Source organism: Vombatus ursinus, unplaced genomic scaffold (assembly GCF_900497805.2).
Source record: "Vombatus ursinus unplaced genomic scaffold, bare-nosed wombat genome assembly UNPS02014959.1, whole genome shotgun sequence".
NCBI classification, from domain to species: Eukaryota; Metazoa; Chordata; class Mammalia; order Diprotodontia; family Vombatidae; genus Vombatus; species Vombatus ursinus.
In genome coordinates, this window is record NW_020954737.1 from 18,013,163 (window position 1) to 18,032,221 (window position 19,059).

The window sequence follows — 19,059 nt, forward strand, 5'->3', positions numbered from 1 at the left end:
TTTCTGTTTAAATTATCTTTGTCATTGCCTGTATTGTTCTCCTGGTTGCCTACCTTACTCCGAATACTGAGCTCACTCAGCATGTGTTTATACAGGTCTTCCCACATTTATCTCAGCACAATAATATTCCATTACATTCATATAATTGATTTTGTTTAGTCATACCATGTAAGTGGTTGATGGGCAACCACTTCATTTCCAGTTTCCAAGTTCCATTCTGACAAGTACTGATTAATATTCAAGGAAGGCAGTTATCTCACTACTAGGTAAATAACCCAAAGAGATCAAAGACTAAATAGAATGGTCCCAAATACACAAAAATGTTGATAGCAAAACACTTTTGTAATAACAAAAAACTAGAACTAAAGTAGATACCTATCAATTGGGGTAAATAAATTGTGGTAAATGAATCTAATGGAATATTACTGTCCCATAAGGAATAACAAGCGTGGAGAATTCAGAGAAGCATGGGTAGACTTATATGAACTGATGCAAAGAGAAGCAAGTAGAACAAGGAAAATAATAATCTAATAATACATAATGAAAGAACAATCACAACAAAAAATATCGAACACTATGTAATTATAATGATCACACTCATCCTCGAAGAAGAGATGATAAGACATACCTCCCTCCCTCTTGTTTACAGATCTGAGGGATTGTGGACTTGAAAAATTGCATATATTCAGCTGACATGCTGGTTAGTTTTCCTAAACTGCTTTTTCTGCCTTACTCTTTTACTCTTTGTTAGGGAAGAGGGGAGGCCTATATTCAAAAATAAAATGATGTAAAAACAACAACTATCAATTAAAATTTGATTTTTTAAAAAAAATTCAAGGGAAGACAGTTTACCTTTGTGAACTGCCTGGTTCCAAGAAGATCTGCATATGAAGGAGGCCACAGCAGATGGCCAAAACACCAGCTAAAGGAACAGGTGCAACCAGCTCATTTCTTTATATTTCCAGGTGAATGTTCTGCATGAGATTAACCCAGACACAGAGCATGTCAACCACATGCTTGTGCAGCCTCAGTTCCTCCAGTCTGTCCACCATTCAGAGCCTGAAATAAGTAGCATGCGTAATTCAGGTAAGACTTGTGGGACCCGTACACCTCATCTTGGCATCATTGCCTACCCAGCAAGGATATCTTCTCCTCCCCTCAGCCAAACCTACTATCACTCCCAATTCCCAGGGACACCCTTCAGGAAGCCAGAGAAATACATTAGAAAGGGAGTTAGAAGAGCCAGTTTTGTCAATGGCTTTGTTTAATATGTCCTCCATGTGTCCTGGCTTTGTTAGTAACTATCTGTGTAATCCCTCATCAAATCATTTAACCTCCCAGGGCCTCATAAGTTGCCTCCTTGTCAAGAGAAAAGACCAGTGCCAAAGAAACAGAAGGGTTCTGGAAAGCTTTTGACAAGACCTGCCTAGAATATAAGCAGGCATGAGAAGCCATAGACTTAAACCTCCTTTCTTTAAAAATGTGTTTATTTTAGAGGTGTAACTCTCACAGTCTCAGAAATGGATGAGATCGAATTGAAATGTTTGCCCAAATGTGTATGATGCCATATAGGTGGTCAGGATATATGAAACAATGATAAATTCACAGACTATACATTGAGTCAGGAAAATGCGAATTCAAATCCTACTTCATACTAGCCGTGTGACCCTGGGCAAGTCCTTAACCTCTGTCTGCTCTATTTTCCTCATCTGTAAAATGCAAACAAGAATAGCACCTACTTATAGGGATGTTGTAAGGATCAAATGAAGCAACAAATGTAAAGCAATCTGCAAACTTTAAAGTATTATAATGTTGTTCTCAGTTTAGTCAATTCCCAGGCCAACAAGTCCCTCCAACCAAAAAAGATGTTGATCCTCCATTGACTTAGGAATTCCTAGGGTCTTGAGGTACATAAAGCTTGGTGACTTTACCCAGAGACACACAACTAGGAAGTATCCAAAGTGGCATATGTGTGTATTTGTATGCATTGTGAGTATCTCACACACACACACACACACACACACACACACACACACACACACATATAAAATCGGGTCTTCATGACTCCAAAGTCAGCTATTATGCCAAAAAGCCTCTCATATTATATGTTGTGATTACATGATGTTTCAAATAATAAATCGTGTCAGCATCACAAGATAGTAGAAGATCCTGGTGATGGAGGTCAAAAGAATGTGGTTTTCATCTTTATTCTGCCACTAGCTCTCACTGTGTGACTTCAGGAAGGTTAATAAAATGTCTCCATACCTCAGTTTCTCCCTAGTACTACACTTGCAATTAGAAGATCTGGGTTAAAAGTCTCCACTCCACTTTTACAGGTATGTGACCATAATTGAGCAAGTCACACCTCTGAGCCTCAGTTTCATCACCAGTTTAAAAATATTTCCATCCTCTCCCCTATCAGTTTCTGGGAGTATGACATGATAGAACTTGAAAAGTACCTTATAATTATAAGCTATTTCTTGTCTTTAAAAATATGAATATTAATAACTCTCATGCCTGGATAAACATCAAGTATAATCACAGTTCCAGTGTCGTGAGTGGAAAAAAAGAAACATTGTATCAAAAATCAGAAAAGAACTGGATATAAATCCTCTTTCTGCTACTACTACCTGTATAATCTTGAATAAATAATTTTCCCTCTTTGGGCCTCTATTTCCTCCTTTGCAAAATGAAGGAATTGGACTAAATTATCTCCAAGGCCCTTCTAGCTCTAAAGCCTATGAATATCATCATCACCACCATCATCATCTTCATCATAGAAGAGCATTTATTAAGCGTCTACTCTATGCCAAGCACTGTGCTAGGGCCCTATGTATACAAAGACAAAAATTTAAGTCCCTGCCCTCAAGCAGTTGACATTTTGCTGGGTATGTACACTTCATGTAATTATGTTGACTTAAGAAGGAATAAAATTTCAGGAAGTTTGCCCCTGAACAAGGATAAGAAAATGGTGAAGCATAGTAATGCAGAATCCAGCTATCCCAGCAAGAGGACCCAAGATAAAAGCCTAGGTCAAGTTGCTATGACGTATTGAGCAAGGAGCATTTCTCTATGCCTCATCTATAAAATGGGAATATTGGCATAATGGGAAACGCACTAGATTTAGAACTGTAGGACAAGAGTTTGAATGCTGGCTTTAGTATTTACTACCTGGGTGACTCTGGGTAATTTACCTCACCTCTCTGGATGTGCTTTGGTTTCTTCAACAAGAAAATAACAGGATTGACCTGGTTGGATCTCTAAAGTTCCTTCGAGCTCTAAAGCCTATGACTCTCTGACCTAACCCGTGAATTTCACAGAGATAATTAAATAATATAAGTGATAAAAAACACTTTGGAAAGCATAAAGGATGATATAAACATTATATAATTATGCATAGCAATTATCATTGAAAAATATCTATGATGCCATGCAACCAAGAAGTCAATAGAACTACATCCACAATTCACTTGTATCTCTTTTCCTCTTTTCAGTCATTCCCAGCATCACTACGGTGGTCATAATTGTCTGTGTTGGAATGCTGGTGTTTGTTGTAGCCATGGGTGTATACCGAATCCGAGTAGCACACCAACACTGCATACAGGAGAGTGAATCAGCCAAAGAGAGTGAAATGGATTGGGATGATTCTGCACTTACTATCACAGTCAATCCCATGGAGGTAAACCATACCCCTTAACTGGAAAGTCCCTCCTGGAATACCCTTACCCTTTCTTCTCAGTCTTTCAAAACCCTACCTATCCAAGGGCCAGATCAAGCCGTCTCTTCCCTGAATTCTTCTGGCACTTCCAATCTGAACTAGAGGCTTTAGCACCCAATTAATTACAAACCTTCTTATGCATTGGCTTGTATACCACTTGTTTCATTTGCATTAGTCTTGTTACCCATCAAAATGATACACTTCTTGCGGGCTAGAGCCCAATTTTCTTCTCTTGTATACAGAGCTGGGAACATAGTAGGTGCTGAGGAAATGCTTACTGACTATATGAATGACTGAGCCTTGCTCCAAAGACTAGGGAGATATCAAGGAAAGAGTATATTCTGATAGGCAGTTTGATACATCATCTATGATATAAGGAGCCCTCTAAGGACTTTTTTTTCCCAGAGGGGAGTTGTTGGGAAAATTTCTAGCTCTGTTACTTACTAACGATATGACCTTAAGGAACTCCACTTCTCTGGTCGTCAATTTCTTCATCTATGAAATTAGACAATTGGGCTAAATGAACTCCAAGATCCCTTTAAATTTATCTCTAAATCTATGATCCTCTGATTCTTTGTTCTGCCTAAAGCCTTTCGAAAAGTCTGTGCTCTTATTTGAGACATATCTACATATGCCCTACACCAAGTCCGCATCTTCACTGTGAAACCTCTACAGTCACACATCGATTCCTATGCCTTTCTCGATTTGTGAAAACAAACATAGCCAGAGGAGATAAACCTTGTCAACATAAAACAAAATTTAGAACCCAAGCATGTGCTAGCTAATCACATCAGCTAGAGTTAAACTGGTTGCCAGCTCATGAAAGAAATTGTTGCACCACTAGCTAGTATCAACAACATCTACCTTCACTTGACTGATTAGATAGAACCCTAAGAGATTCAGCCCAAACAGAAAGAACTCACTTCATACAATATAAATAGGCCTATACTTGAGAGGGGCCTGGGTAGATGGTCCGGGAAAGTAGGAGGTCAGCAAAGGGATGATAAAAAGGGAGAGTTGTGGGGCAATAGAGAAGAGAAAGGAGATGTTGGGACCTGCCCCATCTGTCAGCCACACTAAACTAGCTGTGCAATGTAACAGTCAACATTTGTATTGAGCACATATAACGTGTCCAATTCAGTGTAACTATAAACTAACACAAAAGCAGAAGAAAGCATGGTCCTGCCAGCCCCATTCCTCCCTCCCCACTTCCAAGAAATGTAATGGTGGGGAGCAGAGAGCACTAAAACAGGTGAACATTTAGAGAAATCAAAACCTTACATAATCAAATGCTACATTACAATATGGAGTAGAGAAGTAATAATAGGAGAAGTTAGAGAAGAGAAAGGTCACTTTGGGCTAGAATAGTGAGGGAAGGTTTCTTAAAGAAAATTTTCTTTGAGCTGAACCTTGAAGAATGGGCACTATTTAGAAAGCAGAGAGGATATTCCATGTGGTAGGAACACTCGAATCAAGATAAACACATTTTGGAGCAAGCCCACTTTTAAACTTGCCAAAGTCAAAGGTGACCCACCAAAGCCATAGCTAACTAGTTGGGGACCTGAAATGGGGGTGAATTGGAGGTTTGGAACTAGAAACAGGTGAAGCAATGATTGAGATGAAAAGGAAAGGCATGGAAATGAGGGGGTAACAATGAAGACTGAACTTTTGTCATTCTTGTTCCCTAAGTACATAAAATAGGAAGGACTGGGCATATGCTTGTCCAAAAGTAGTATTTCTGTCTAACATTACATATTATCCAATGATGTCATAACCTCCCAATGAATTTAAGTATTTGTTTCCATCTGGAGAGAGCGTAAAAAATTATCAACTATTTGTTTCAACTTTTCTGATGGGTAAATGATTAATGAGAGATACCATGGTGTGGTGATGAGAGTTCTAACCTTGCAGTCTAGAAGCCCTAAATCCTACCTCTGATACATCACCACTATATCACAACTTCTCACGCACCCAGGCAAATCCACTAAGACTGCAAATTACACAACTGATGATTTGAACCAGTGGAAAGAGTTTCCACACCTGCAGTTCCCTAACAAAAATGAAGTCATGAGTCAGGGCCAAAAAAGAACAAATAAGTTTCGTTGCAACCTCAATATTCTGCACTTCTGTAGAAGAACACATAGCTCCTTACAAATATTAATACTCTTGAAATGTTCAAAATAACATTACAGCAATCTTACAGCAATTAAGGCTATATTAATGCAACTGTTGTTAGATTAACTCATTAAATGATTGTGATGACCTTTGTAGAACTGCCATAGAATTCTTTCTCCCAATGTTTTAAGGAGACCTTTGTAGAACTGCCATAGAATTCTTTCTCCCAGTGTTTTAAGGACAACACTTCACCAACATCCCACTGACTAGAATCAATACCAGAAAGTCATTGAGTTTCCCTGCTGTTTTACATAGAATATGACCTATGTCCTTTTACCAGTTACCAACCATTTAGCATTAATGATGAACATTTCTTAAGGCATGAGTCTTTAGTATTAAGAGCAAAGACTTCCAGAAGACTCATTTATATAAGCACTTTCATGAGTGTTGCAGTAAGGGATCCTTTAATAAAGGCAAAAAAAATTGTTTCTATTGAGCAGCACTCTGTGAATTCAGGCTCCTAAAGAGGGTTTCTCAATGTGCTTTTCCTCTATCTTGACATCTAGAAATATGAAGAACCGGGCCATGTGGACGAGGAAAGTGAGGAAGAGGAGGAGGAAGAGGAGGAAGCAGAAGAAGACAGTTCCAGTGATGACTCAGATGACAGTGAGGAGGAGGAGGAAGAGATTGGCAAGGGCAGAAGTGGGCAGAATGGGCCCAGGCAAGCCCAGTTGGAATGGGATGATTCGACACTCCCTTACTAGACTAGCCCATGGTCCCAGGTGTATCCCTTTTGTAAACACCAATACACTGTATTCCTGAGTCCAGTTACACAGAGATTATGAATTTGATGACAGGATTTGGATAGGCCTGCTTAGCACAGCTTCATAAAATGACTTGACCCTTTGCTCCTAGGGGCTGAGAAGGCCCAGGAAAGCACAGATGACCCAGATAAGTCCCACATTGTCAGTGAGAGCTCTAGACTTAGCTTGACCATCTCTTCTCACCAAATGCCTCTCTTCATTTCCTATGGGCTCACCAAATTCCTGTCATTCAATCCATAGAGTTTTGCCTTTGCTATTTTTTCATGTAGGAAGGTTCTCTGCTTCCAATGTTCTTTATTTCTGCCAGGCCAAATGCTCCCTCTTGCCCTTGGGTTTCACTTCACTGTGTGTCTGACTAAGGAGTCTACTTTGATCACAATCCAGCATTGTGACTGGGTGAGTGGCAGTGGGTAAATTATGCCCATCGTTGCCTCTTCTTACCTCTTTGAAAGGCCAGTGTTTTCCGCAGAAAGATTAGTCATAACCCAAGTTTGTTAAGGAGACAAGGTACACTTATTATAAAGGGATTTTTTGAGGGGGGGAGGGAGGGAGAGGGGAGAAGATATTACCTACCATCTTCTCTCCAGGGCCTATGTTAGCTTCTACAGAATATCAATAACAAAGGATCATTGTTTATTGTTGGTCATAAGCAGCAGAACTGACCTCCAGCCATAGATGCAAGACCCTACATCGAGCATCCACAGATCTGTAGAGTTGTATTGCTGCAGAATCCGACTGCATAATGCTACACCAGTGGGGAGCCATGGGTGCCGAGACCACTGTTGCTACAGACTAGAATTTAAGGAAGATGGGAATGAAAACAAAATCTAGGCAAGGGAAAATGTTTTGTTTTGCCTGCTATAGGATTACACAACAACAGCTAGGATTTATAGGGAGGACAGAGGTGAGGGAGGTGGCCAATAAAACATGATTGCCTGTTGGTTGGGCCATTATCTTTTCAGCCGAATGGTGGCACAGAATTTTGAAAAACACATCACCTAGTAAATATACTCTCCTTTGTATCACAGTCCCCAAGTCCCCTTATCTCCTCTTTCTTGCTGCCTTTTCTTTTGATAAATGGGCTTCTCAAAGAATATTAGGACATGAATTGAAATGCCTGGAATTAAAAATGAAAACTTAGAAATATAACAGCTAGAAACTAGAAGCATATTGGTGATAATAACATCTGCTTATTTCTCCCCACCACCATCACCCTCCCCAAAAAAAGTTCTGAAAATTAGGAAGAAAGCAAACACAACAGTACAACCTGCTAAGTCTGGGGGTTTTTTCTCCCTCTCTTTTTTTAATGTAATGAAATCTTTTTAATCTCCAACATATCACAGACACCTAGTGAAGCAACTGTTGCCATGGTAACTAGACTAGAATCTTTTGTAGCCAACAGAATAGCAAGTGTGGATGTGGAAACACTGTTTGACAACCTAGAAGACTCCCTAAGAACTTGAATTTTGATTCATTCCAACTACTTAGGTTTTGCTTTCTCCTCTCTCCCCCCTCCCACTATGTTTTCATTCTTAAGTGAAGCTTCCCATCATCCTCTACCTCTTACAGAGAGATATCTCCTGATAGGTTCTATATGGAAGAAAAATGATCAATTAGCCTTTAAGGTTTAGATTTAAAGACAAGTCAAGGATCTTTTCTGGTTATAGTGTCTATACCCTTCCTGAATTAAAGGACAACTAAATTTAAAATTTTTAAAGTTTTTAAAGGTCTTCTAGGGCATCCACCAATGCCAAGATCTCTGACAACAGATCTCTATGACCTTCTCACAAAAATTTGGGTTTATTAGGACAAGTCTGTGAACAAAAAATCACCACCACCATACTAGTATGGCACCTTGAATCTTGCAAAGCATTTTCCATGTCTGTTATCAGGCAGGTATTTCCATATTTCTACCATTTTACTATTCAGGAAATTAGATTAAACTTGGAAATTGGTGACTTGCCTAAAGTCACCCAGACCTAAAATTCTCATCTCCTCACTCTTACCTGGCTCTCTGTATATCACAGCACTCTTTCTAGGTCTGGCTGGGCACCACTGACAGTTCCTAGATCAGATGAGATAATATTTGTAAAATGCTTGAATATACCGTATCTGGTCCATAGTAGGTGCGAAATAAACATTTGTTTCCTTCCCTTTCCGTTCCTAGAGAAATCCTTTGGAAGAACAGAAAGATTAGGTTTCAATCTCCATTAACTGGAAATAGACCTTTCTATTTTAAAAGTGCATAATAACCATATATTCAGATCTGATCTAGCAGGAGGTCAATGGGGAGGGGGGGAGAGGAATCTGTAAAAGTCATTCTATCCTTACCAAAGAATTACAAATGGATTCAAATACAATTGAATTCTGAATTTTCCAGCAAGAAAATGAACAAATAATAACTTTATTTTTTAAAACCCTTTCTGAATTAGAATTTGATTGAAAACATGTTCAATTTTATTTTTACAATGAGTTTTTTTTCCTCTTTCCATCACTCAGTGATTTCTTGTTTGCAGAGAACACGTTTTCTGGTGCCCTTCAGTTGTCTCCAATGGCTCTATTACTTATTCATGATTGAATGAGTATGTACGAGCATTTTGAAATATTTATATTTCTGTTATTGGGGGAAATTAGGTCACTGTGGCACATTATAGTAGTAGCAAAGATGGATCATTTCATAAGGTATTGGGCAAATAGATTCCATTTATAAAGGGATAGTCATGGTAACAGGTCAGAAAGTGCTCTCTCTCCAAGTCTTTTTTTTGTTTAAAATTATAATGTCCATGCTAGCTTCAAACAGAAAAAACTAGAACTATGCTAAGTCAGCAAGCATTCATCATTTTCCCAACACTGTACTATTGGCAGTGGAAAGGGTGGGGAAGGGGAGGCAGGAAGATAAAAAAAGGGAGAGATACAAAATGAATTGAAGCCACAGTCCTTGCGCTTGAGTAATTTGTTGTCTGATTAGGGCCTTGCAATCTACATACCATCAAGCATGCTGGGGAAAAGTAAAATCGCTTGGATTTTTCCAAAGAGCCATATTCTTATCATGTAGACTGCCTCTAGACAAATGAGTAACTAACTTTCTTTTCTTCATCTGAACATTTACATATGTGTAGACACAACCTCATACTTCTCCCTTTATAGCATACCACTTTGGCTCTTTGTTATCTAATGAACTAGATTGAGTGAGTGACCAAATTCAATAACTAATTTCCCGAGTCAGCAGAACATGAGACTCCTCTGGATATTTATACCACCTTATCAATACAATCAGACGATTTGCCATTATAACTGTCCAAAAAGCCTAGAACTACCACATTTTGGTAGATTCAATCAAACTTTCTATATAGACATGTCTTCTACAGTAATGTTCATCCAAACTCCTCAAATGAATCATTTTCCTGATCTCTGTAAGTCTAGATGATTTTTAGATTTGTGCCCTCTTGAACTATTTTATTATTTTTCCCATAGTAGCTTGATTTCCCAACTCAGGTATAGATTTGGACATACACACATATCTATAGATACATAGATATATGTAGATATACATATACATATGTGTATTATGTGTGTATGTATACATATATATACATACATACACATATATACTAAAAGTTTCATGACATGAATATGGGCCCTCCAGTAACATCATTGATGTGTTCTAAACAAGCATTTTTCCGTTGATATACTAGAGTATAACTCACTAAAATTATACTGGAGCGAATCCCAGCTCTAAAATCCAATGATTTCCACTATTTATGTCATATACCACCACAATTTGCTTTTTTTTAGTGAAAAAAAAAAGGTTTGTGGAACTCTGCCCCACTCATTACATTCACATGGCCCAGACTTATTCAAGACCATGGGTCTATAGCCAAAAGTAGTAGAATGAAAAATGCCATTTGGTGTTTCCAGGTGTTTTAGTACACATCAGATTGACTGGTCGGTCATTAAGATGGTCAAAATAGTATTTAACTGAAAAGCAGTTAATTTGGAAGTTTTCTGTAGATACACACCCCAAGAAGAAAAGATCAGGGAATACCAGACATGAAAAGAACCTTAATAACCATGTAATCCATCTCCCTCATTTTACAGTGGAGGAAATCAAAGAGCAGAGAATAGGGACTGGCCCCAAGTCACACAACTATAGGAAGAGGTGGAGTTTGAATCTGGGTCATGAAGATGATGTTCATAACAGTGTGTGCAAAGACATAAAAATTCCATTTTGCCAGAAGAAAGCAAGTCAAATTGTTTAAGATCCCACTCACTCCATCCTTCAAAACAGCTACAGGAGGGATACACTTTGAACTTGATTAAGACCAAGTTCCAGAATGAATTCTCATTGAATCCAATCAAATCCAGGACAAATATTGCACAGTGAGAGAAGAAAAACTGGCATTCAGGGAACCAAATGATCAGTAGGAAGTCATTCCATTGAGCTACAATATTCGCTATCCAAGCCCAGTTAGCTCCCCAGACACTGCTGAGCCCTTAACGATTTCCATGTAGGAGTAGTCATTAGTGCAGACTTATTTTAATTTCAGCCCTGCTCATGACATAGCTCAAAAAATGATTGTGAAGACTTGTGCCTGTTTAAATCAATATCAACATAATCAGTGGAAAGTGCTACCCAGTGGACTTTAAAATTAGCAACTTCCTTGGCTCAGTGAGAGAGTATTAGTAACAGCAAGGGGAGAAAAAAAAAACACCTTATTTTCAAATATACATTTATTTAAATTAGCCAAACTGGTGGGAGTGATGAACAGGATCTACTTATCTAAGAGAATCCACAAGTGGAAAACAAATCATTTTCAGGTGAGAGGAATGTCACACCCGTTGGTTAAATTTCCAGATCCTCCTGATATATACCCTAGCAGGCCAAGAATTGTGCAGTACATTGCTCCCTGATACTGCTATTGTACTTATTTATTGAAGGTGATGGTATAAAGCTCCTGGCCCAATTTAATTTTCACAAAGCCATTTTCCAGTATTTTAGCTGGAGGCAAAGGATACAAATAATGCAACTGGGACTATTTCCTCTATCACCCTCCTTTCCCTGTCTTTATTTGTTTGACCTTTATAAATTTCTTTTAAAATATTCTCCATATTTGACACGACCTAAAAAGGAAGAAGGGAGCTGTATGAGGACAGTGGCTCAGATTCTGGTCTTGATTCTTTTCCAGGCCGACAAAGTTAAGATTAAAAGGTCAACTGCAACAGAATTAAACACGTATCTTGAAGGATCAATTAGCAGATGGAATTAGCGGTTTGCTAATATTTAGTGGTCTTATTTGATCATTGGCATTCTACAGCTTTCCTGGACCAGGACAAATTAGAGATGTGGCATGGTATTCAACCTGCTTTTGGCTTCCCAGGCAGTCCTCTGTCATAAGTCAAGGACGCAATTAGCATTTCCGTCCTAGCCAACATTCCAGTAAAGAATGCTTGGTTAAATTTCAATCTAATCGGCTTTTCCAAAGAGAGCCCTGACCCTTTTCATGGTCCCCTAAACTCCAGGTGCACTTTAATGGGATTTCAGCCTGGAATTGCCGTCACAGTACTTCTGGGACTTGCCTCTGATTGGCAGGCACCATGACTTTGATATGAGAGTCTAACACATGTGCCCACAGGGTAATTGAAACAGGAGAGGCCCTCCTGTGACTTCAGAAAATATCCCCTCTTCTCAATGGGGGAATCCCCATGAGAGGACCTCCCCCCACCCACCTTCCTGCCCCAGGATGTGCTATATGTTTAACAACTAAAGCTGAATGAGTTTAAGATCTTTTCTGGAAGATAAGATTTTAATCAGGAACAGGAAAAAAAAGGGGCCAAGTACTGTATTAAGTGTTTTATAAATATCTCATCTGAGCCTCACAACAAGGCAGATGTGGTGATTATACCCATTTGACAGTTGAGGAAATTAAGGCAAACAGAGGTTAAATGACTTTGCCCAGGGTCACACAGCTAGTAAGTGTCTGAGGCCAAATTTGACTGGAAGTCCAGCATTCTAACCACTGTACCACCTAGCCACCCCCAGAGAAGATAAGAAAGCAGAAAGGCCCTGAGAGGAAGGGAAGAGAGATAAGATTAGGGAGACAAAAACCCAGAAATGGAAGGAAGATGTACTTGAAGCATGCATTTCACTTGTTTTGCAGTTCTGAAATCTCAGAAATAAGATTGGCTACAAGACTGGTTCTGTATGAGGGTAAATAAATCCACATACATATCTATATGTATGTATGGGGGGAAGGGAAGAAAGAAGAGGAGGTGTGCACAGCAAAGAATATACACACTTTATGAAGTAATAATGGGAAAGAATTGCCATTTTCCATCACCACTCATTAGGTGGTCTCAACCAGTAGGCTGAGTTTCTCAGAATGAATCCAATCTATTCTAAGAATAGATGGCAGATGAGGGAGAAAAATCAGACCTAGTAGGAGAAAGCTTATGTCCTCTGGTTGATGGGGGGAAATTTGTGGCTAGGCAAGCCTAACCAACTCTGATGCAGCAGTGCTTTGGCATCTCTCAGGAGCATTCCTGTTCAATCAGTGAAGCAAAGCAGGGTAGACCCTGGACAACATCATGAAGTAGGCTAAGTTTGGCTCTTCCACATACCTTTTCTCCTTCTGCGGCACCTAACTCTGGTCTCCCCACCCCCTATCAAAGACTTTCTACATTCCTTAAGCCCCATTGCAGTTTGTCTGCCCTCTATCTCAGCTCCTGGAGACCTGGTTCTCTCTACCTTTCAAGGTCACAATCAGATAATATGATAAAACTAATAATTGCTATGTAAGACAAGAAGAAAGATACTACCACTAGAGTCTTTCCTTCTTTTTCAAGAATCGTTTTTGCCTTTTTACAGTGACCTTTTGGAGCCATTGCCTAGGTTTAAACAGTACTAATGGTGGATTTTCAAGTACCCCAACAGGCAAATAGTGGAGACAAATAAAACTTGTCAGTACTAATCAAAGTGTAGTACTCACCAAATTATATATCCATTTGCTTATAAATAGGGCCTGCCCAGTAAGAAGATTCTGAACTATGGCACATCCTTTGCCCCAACATCAGTTACTTTGCTCCATGGATTGCTGTTCATTAATGCCAGGCTTCCCCCATTTAAATTTGGAGGTGGCTGAACTTATAAGATATATCTTCTCCCCTTCCCCCAAAAAAGCCCTTCATAGCAGGAGATGGTTTTCTGATGTTGCATTGGCCCTAATGAAACAGTTCCCTCCATGCCTTTAGTTTGTTTGGCCGTTCATGCTTCTGAGCCTTGTTTATGAGCAACAAGCAGCTAAAGCCTAGCTTTATTAGAAAATAATTAAATTGTAATGCAGAGTCTGAATCATTAGAAAAAAAGTACTTCAATGCTCATTCCACCCAGCCTTTGTACATCACTGAGGATGCAGACGTTCCAGGAGAGAAAAGAAAATCATCAAGCAGTTTATTTAAGGAAGTTGTTAATTCAGTGTATTGAGCCTTGCCTGGGCAGCCATTTGTAATGGGCATTGTGGTATTCAGAGTCACAATTTACACAACAAATTGGACAGGGAATAAATGGCTGCTTTTGGAAAGGCATTCACTCATTCCAGTAGTTACAACAAGTGAGGAAAAACATCAAACACTGCAAGGTTCATTTAGTCTGTCCCAGGCTGGTTTTATACCTAAAATTATATCACGGACCAAGTAGGGTAACCCTCCCTACTATTCCCCTCTGATGCCTGAAATTCCATAATCAGAGATTCACTCCTTTGACTTAGAGTTACTCTATTATAAAATGTAAATGCCTCATGCCCAAAGGGATAATTGTTTGGCCTTATTGGTAATTAGATGTACTAGCTCTTTAACCACATCAGAAGTTGTATCAAGGAAAGAAGGGAAGAGAAGACTAATGCATGAGCAGGAAGGAGATTGGTGGGAGTATGAACAAAGAAAACAGGAAGAAGAGATGATGAAGATGCATTTTTTCCAGTATCACAGTTTTGCAGATGGTAGCCCTGATGGCATCAGAGTCATATAGGCAGAGTCACTGGGGTAGTGAGAAAAATGATGCTCCAATGCACCAAGTCTTTCCCATGGATAGAGATTTTTAACTGTTCCAAGTGAAGGGAAAGCAACTTCTCTGCCATAACCAATGAGCTACAATGACATCATTATCATCTCCTAAAATGTTATTATCATCATTATTACACACAAGTGCCCCCTTTTAAACCTGACACTGTCAACATGCATTTGGCCTGCATAATTGTAAAGAAGGATCTTCTGATGGAATATAGTCTGAAGTCCACTGAACATTGCCATCAAAAACATTTGTGAGTTAACTGATTTTCAAAGAAGTGAAATACAGTAAACTATTCTGCTGGACACAATTTCATCTTGAATGACTCGGGAAGGTGCTTTGGGTTCTTCTAGTACCCTGGCCTCATAATTATGAATATTATTTATGGGACTAGGAAAAGATTTTAGCTAATCTAGTTGATGGAGCTTTCTAGATGTTTGAATTCTATGTATGTGGGAGTTGATTGAGTATAAAAGTTCAGGTTTTCATATACAGAAAAGGTAAATTAAGAGTGATACTTGCTTCACAAAAAGATCCATAATAGATTCTATTTCAATGTCAAAATACTTTAACATATAGCCTGTGATTTAAACTTTCTTTTAAAACCCTCTCCCCAAGAATCTCATATTAAAGTTAATTCTCATAATGTCGCTAGTATCAAAGCACTGTGTTATAAGAAGTAAGAAACATCTCCATATTGCATATAGAAGACAGAATACTCCAAAATGAAAGAAATTAAAAGGTTAGTTAGATAAATATGAAGTTCAGGACTCTTGATCCACAACCCATATCTCTTTTTATAGCCTGTACTTGGTTCTTAATCTTATTTTTAAATCAACAAAATCATTGCTCGGTAGCCCAAAGTCAATAGTTGGATTTTGTGTAGTACAAGTTAGAGCTCATGGTCTAAGTATATCCACCATTTTCTTAAAGCTTCAACCACTTGCCATTATATAGCTTCTGCTGTCAATACATTGTACAGTATGAGGTTGAAAAACCTCTGAGGCCAGCTTCCTTCCATGTAAAGAGTCCTTTCGGAAGGGCAACATTCTCTCTGGTCAATTGAAACATGGGTTAATATTGTATATGTGGGGGAGAGGGGAGGGCAGAGTGAGAGATGGGCTCAGGAGGACTGTTCCCTTCCTCAACAGAAGGAATGAGAGGATTCCAAGGAAATGGGAATATAAATGAAGAGGTCACAAAGAGGAACCTATTTTCTTGTTTCTACAGGGAATGTAGAGCCATTCTGCCTGTCAGAAAGAAGGAAACTCATACCTTTTTAACAATCTAGGACCTTTCAGGTGCTCTTTGCCCTCCCCCTTTAATAATCAGATTTACTGAAAAGGAGATTTATCAAAATGAATTATAATTCTTAATCTTCTCAATGAAAAGAGGACAGTGGCCATGCTAAAAATAGAGATGCAGACAGTTTGTATTAATCATAGATAACAGAAATATGCCAGCTTTAATGCCTGTCCCACTTTATCGTAGAATTAAGATGCTTCCTTGCAGCCATTATTTCATAGAATTACAGACTATTAGATATAGAGGTCATGGTATACATCTCCTACTTCCTCCCTGCTCCCCACCCCCTTATCTATTTTATGTATGAAGGAACTAAAGTCAAGGGAGGCCAAGCAACTTGCTCAAGTCTCACCTGGGGCCTGAAGCTGAGCATCCTGTTTCCCAGGCATGTCTTCCTTCTGCTATAATAAGTATATCTCTAAGAGCAAAAATGAAAAAATAGGGCCTTTTCCCTTTTTTTCACAACTGAAAATATTGGATAAGTTGGGTTTAAAAATCATGGAATGTAGATAGATTTGTAGAGCCGAAGAGTTAGTCTGTATAATTAAGTATTGTGACCAGAAAGAGTAGGGTTAGTTTTGACTTTGATGGTGAACTGGACTCCTAGGGCTCAAGATGCTCATTTTTCTTGTCCTAGGTATGTCATGTACATGAATTTGATGTGCATTACTTTCCCCTAGAGGAAAACAAAAAACCATTAGCCATGGTAACCAAAGAATGACTTACTTAAATCAGCAATTGTAAATTGAAAAGCAAACCCATAATGCCAAGATATTTACAGAAGCCTATAATGGGAAAGATAGTCTGAGGGACTTAAAAAAGGCTTTATATTCATTTATCAACTATCAAACCTTCTTTGAGTTGAAAGGAAGGAAAAAAGAACTAAAAATAGTTGAAGCAAGAGGAAAGTAAAAAATTAAATATAAGAGGTAGATAAAGATGAAAGTTAGAGGTAGGTAGGGATATGAATGGGTAAATTGACCCAGATGTTAGTACTAAATCAATCAGATATGAGAGAAATAGAAGGCTTAGGAAGCCACCCTTTTAGGTAGAGTATCAGATGTTAAGATTATGGAGATGTGGGATTGCTAATGATTAATGGACATTTGAATTCAAGACTGTAATTACCCAACCCCAAATGAAGGAGAAATCTATCTATTTAACCATAATGGGGTGGGCTGCTGCATCAGACCAAGCATTTCAGGTTGTCAATCATTAGCAAGCAGTTGATTAAACAAGTATTTTAGTCCTTAACTAGATAAGATGTTTGGCAATCCAGGTGATTGCCTGACTTCTACCAAGGTTTTTGGCCTGGTCTGCCCAAATGGGGTCACTTCTACATGCCATGTAGACTTGGATTCAGCCATGAAGAAAAGTAGTCTGTAGGTTTAGAAATGAAATTGAGTATAGAGATTAGAGGCTTTCTGAGTAATCAGTAAGCATACAGCTGTTTGAGTGTTTAATTGGTGATTATATAAATGTTACTAGGTTGATGATAAAGTAGATGATAGGTTGATGATAAATCGGGTGCTTTGGCTGAGCTTTTTGGTACCTGGGGTTTAATTAGTGAATTAGTATGGAAACTTTAGCAGAGGTGGATAAACTATGGAGTTGTGATAAATAACCCTTTGTTTATAAGGACTTAGATTATTTACATATTAGTCCAACCCGTTGGGTATGAAAGATTTAGATAATCCCAACTATATTGTAAACTGGAGGGAAGGAACTGTCTGCTACAAATCTGTTTCCCTCTCTATAACATCTGGCAATGTCTTTGCACATAATGCTTCGATATTTCAAAAGATTTGTGATTTCATTAGCATTTGTACTCCCTCCACTGATATGATCACTTGGTGGATTTTCATGAGACTTTTTTCTTTCCTGTTGTTGGTACAGTTTTTTTCATTTTGTTTGGTCTGAACTTGTGATATTCACATTCAGTGCTCCTAATGTGGAAACTCTCTCCGTAGATTCAAATCATCTTTAACGTATAACCTTAGAGACTTGCCTGGGGCACTGAATGCTTTGCCCATGCTTGCACAGCTGGCATATGTCCGAGGAAGAACTTGAAGCCAGGCCTTCCCAGACACCAAGATTGGCCCTCTATCCATTATGCCACATTGCCTCTTGGAGCAACCAAAACCATTCATGACTAAGTGAGTCAATGCTTTGGGGAGGGTTTGCCAAATTTAGTGAGGTGTTCCTCAGAGAGCAGACATGTGGTTTGTTCCTAAGCCCTTTCCTAAAGCCTTTTTAGCTTGGTAGTACCTACCACAGCTTACACTCCACCAACATAGCCTTCCAGAACCCAAGGCCACCTCCACAACACATTGAGGCATCAAAAGAAGACTTTAGAACCAGCTATATGTAATATGGTCTCATTAAGAATGTACAATTGGGGCAGCTAAGTGGTGTAGTGGATAGAGCACCAGGCCTGGAGTCAGGAGGACCTGAGTTCAAATCTGGCCTCAGACACATGATACCCACTAGCTCTGTGACTCTGGGCAAATCACTTAACCCCATGGCCTAGCCAAAACAAAAAACAAAAAACCAGAGTGTGTATAATTGATTGATAGCCCAACCCAATTTGCCACATATGCAGAGAACCTTGGAATAGAGGTGACCCCAAAAGTTTTAATGAGGGAACAGTGGAGCAGAACATCTGAAACCTTCTGACCCCATTTTATATACATGGCCTACTGGGAGAAGAGTTTTTTGTGAAATCATGTAGATACAACAGAACGTCCAACCATCCAAAAGCTCTGATTGGCTGCGTGGATGAAATAACTCCATGGAGTAGTCTAGGGATCACATGAGTTGGAAACTCTCAAATGTCTACACAAAATCAATAATCACTTCCAACGAGAAACATTTTAGGGAGCCCATCCTATAATAAGCACCATCTCTGACTGACCTTGCCAGAGAAAATTGTTTTGCTTTATTAAGTTTAGCCATATTTTTAAAAATATATTTGTTCCTTAAGGTTATGCAGATGGTCCCAGAAATTTCTCCTTTCACCCCCTTTTTTCTCTCCT

At 38.9% G+C, this 19,059-nt stretch overlaps 1 protein-coding gene across 1 annotated transcript in view; it reads left to right on the top strand.

Annotated features, from left to right (window-relative positions):
* CLSTN2 (calsyntenin 2) overlaps positions 1–6,597 on the top strand; it is a 539,158-nt gene extending 532,561 nt beyond the window's left edge. The window contains exons 15-17 of the mRNA XM_027845178.1: positions 966–1,086; positions 3,495–3,679; positions 6,400–6,597. Coding sequence (XP_027700979.1) covers positions 966–1,086; positions 3,495–3,679; positions 6,400–6,597 — 504 coding nt within the window. The remainder of the gene's footprint in view (positions 1–965; positions 1,087–3,494; positions 3,680–6,399) is intronic.
* The last annotated feature ends 12,462 nt before the right edge of the window (positions 6,598–19,059 follow it).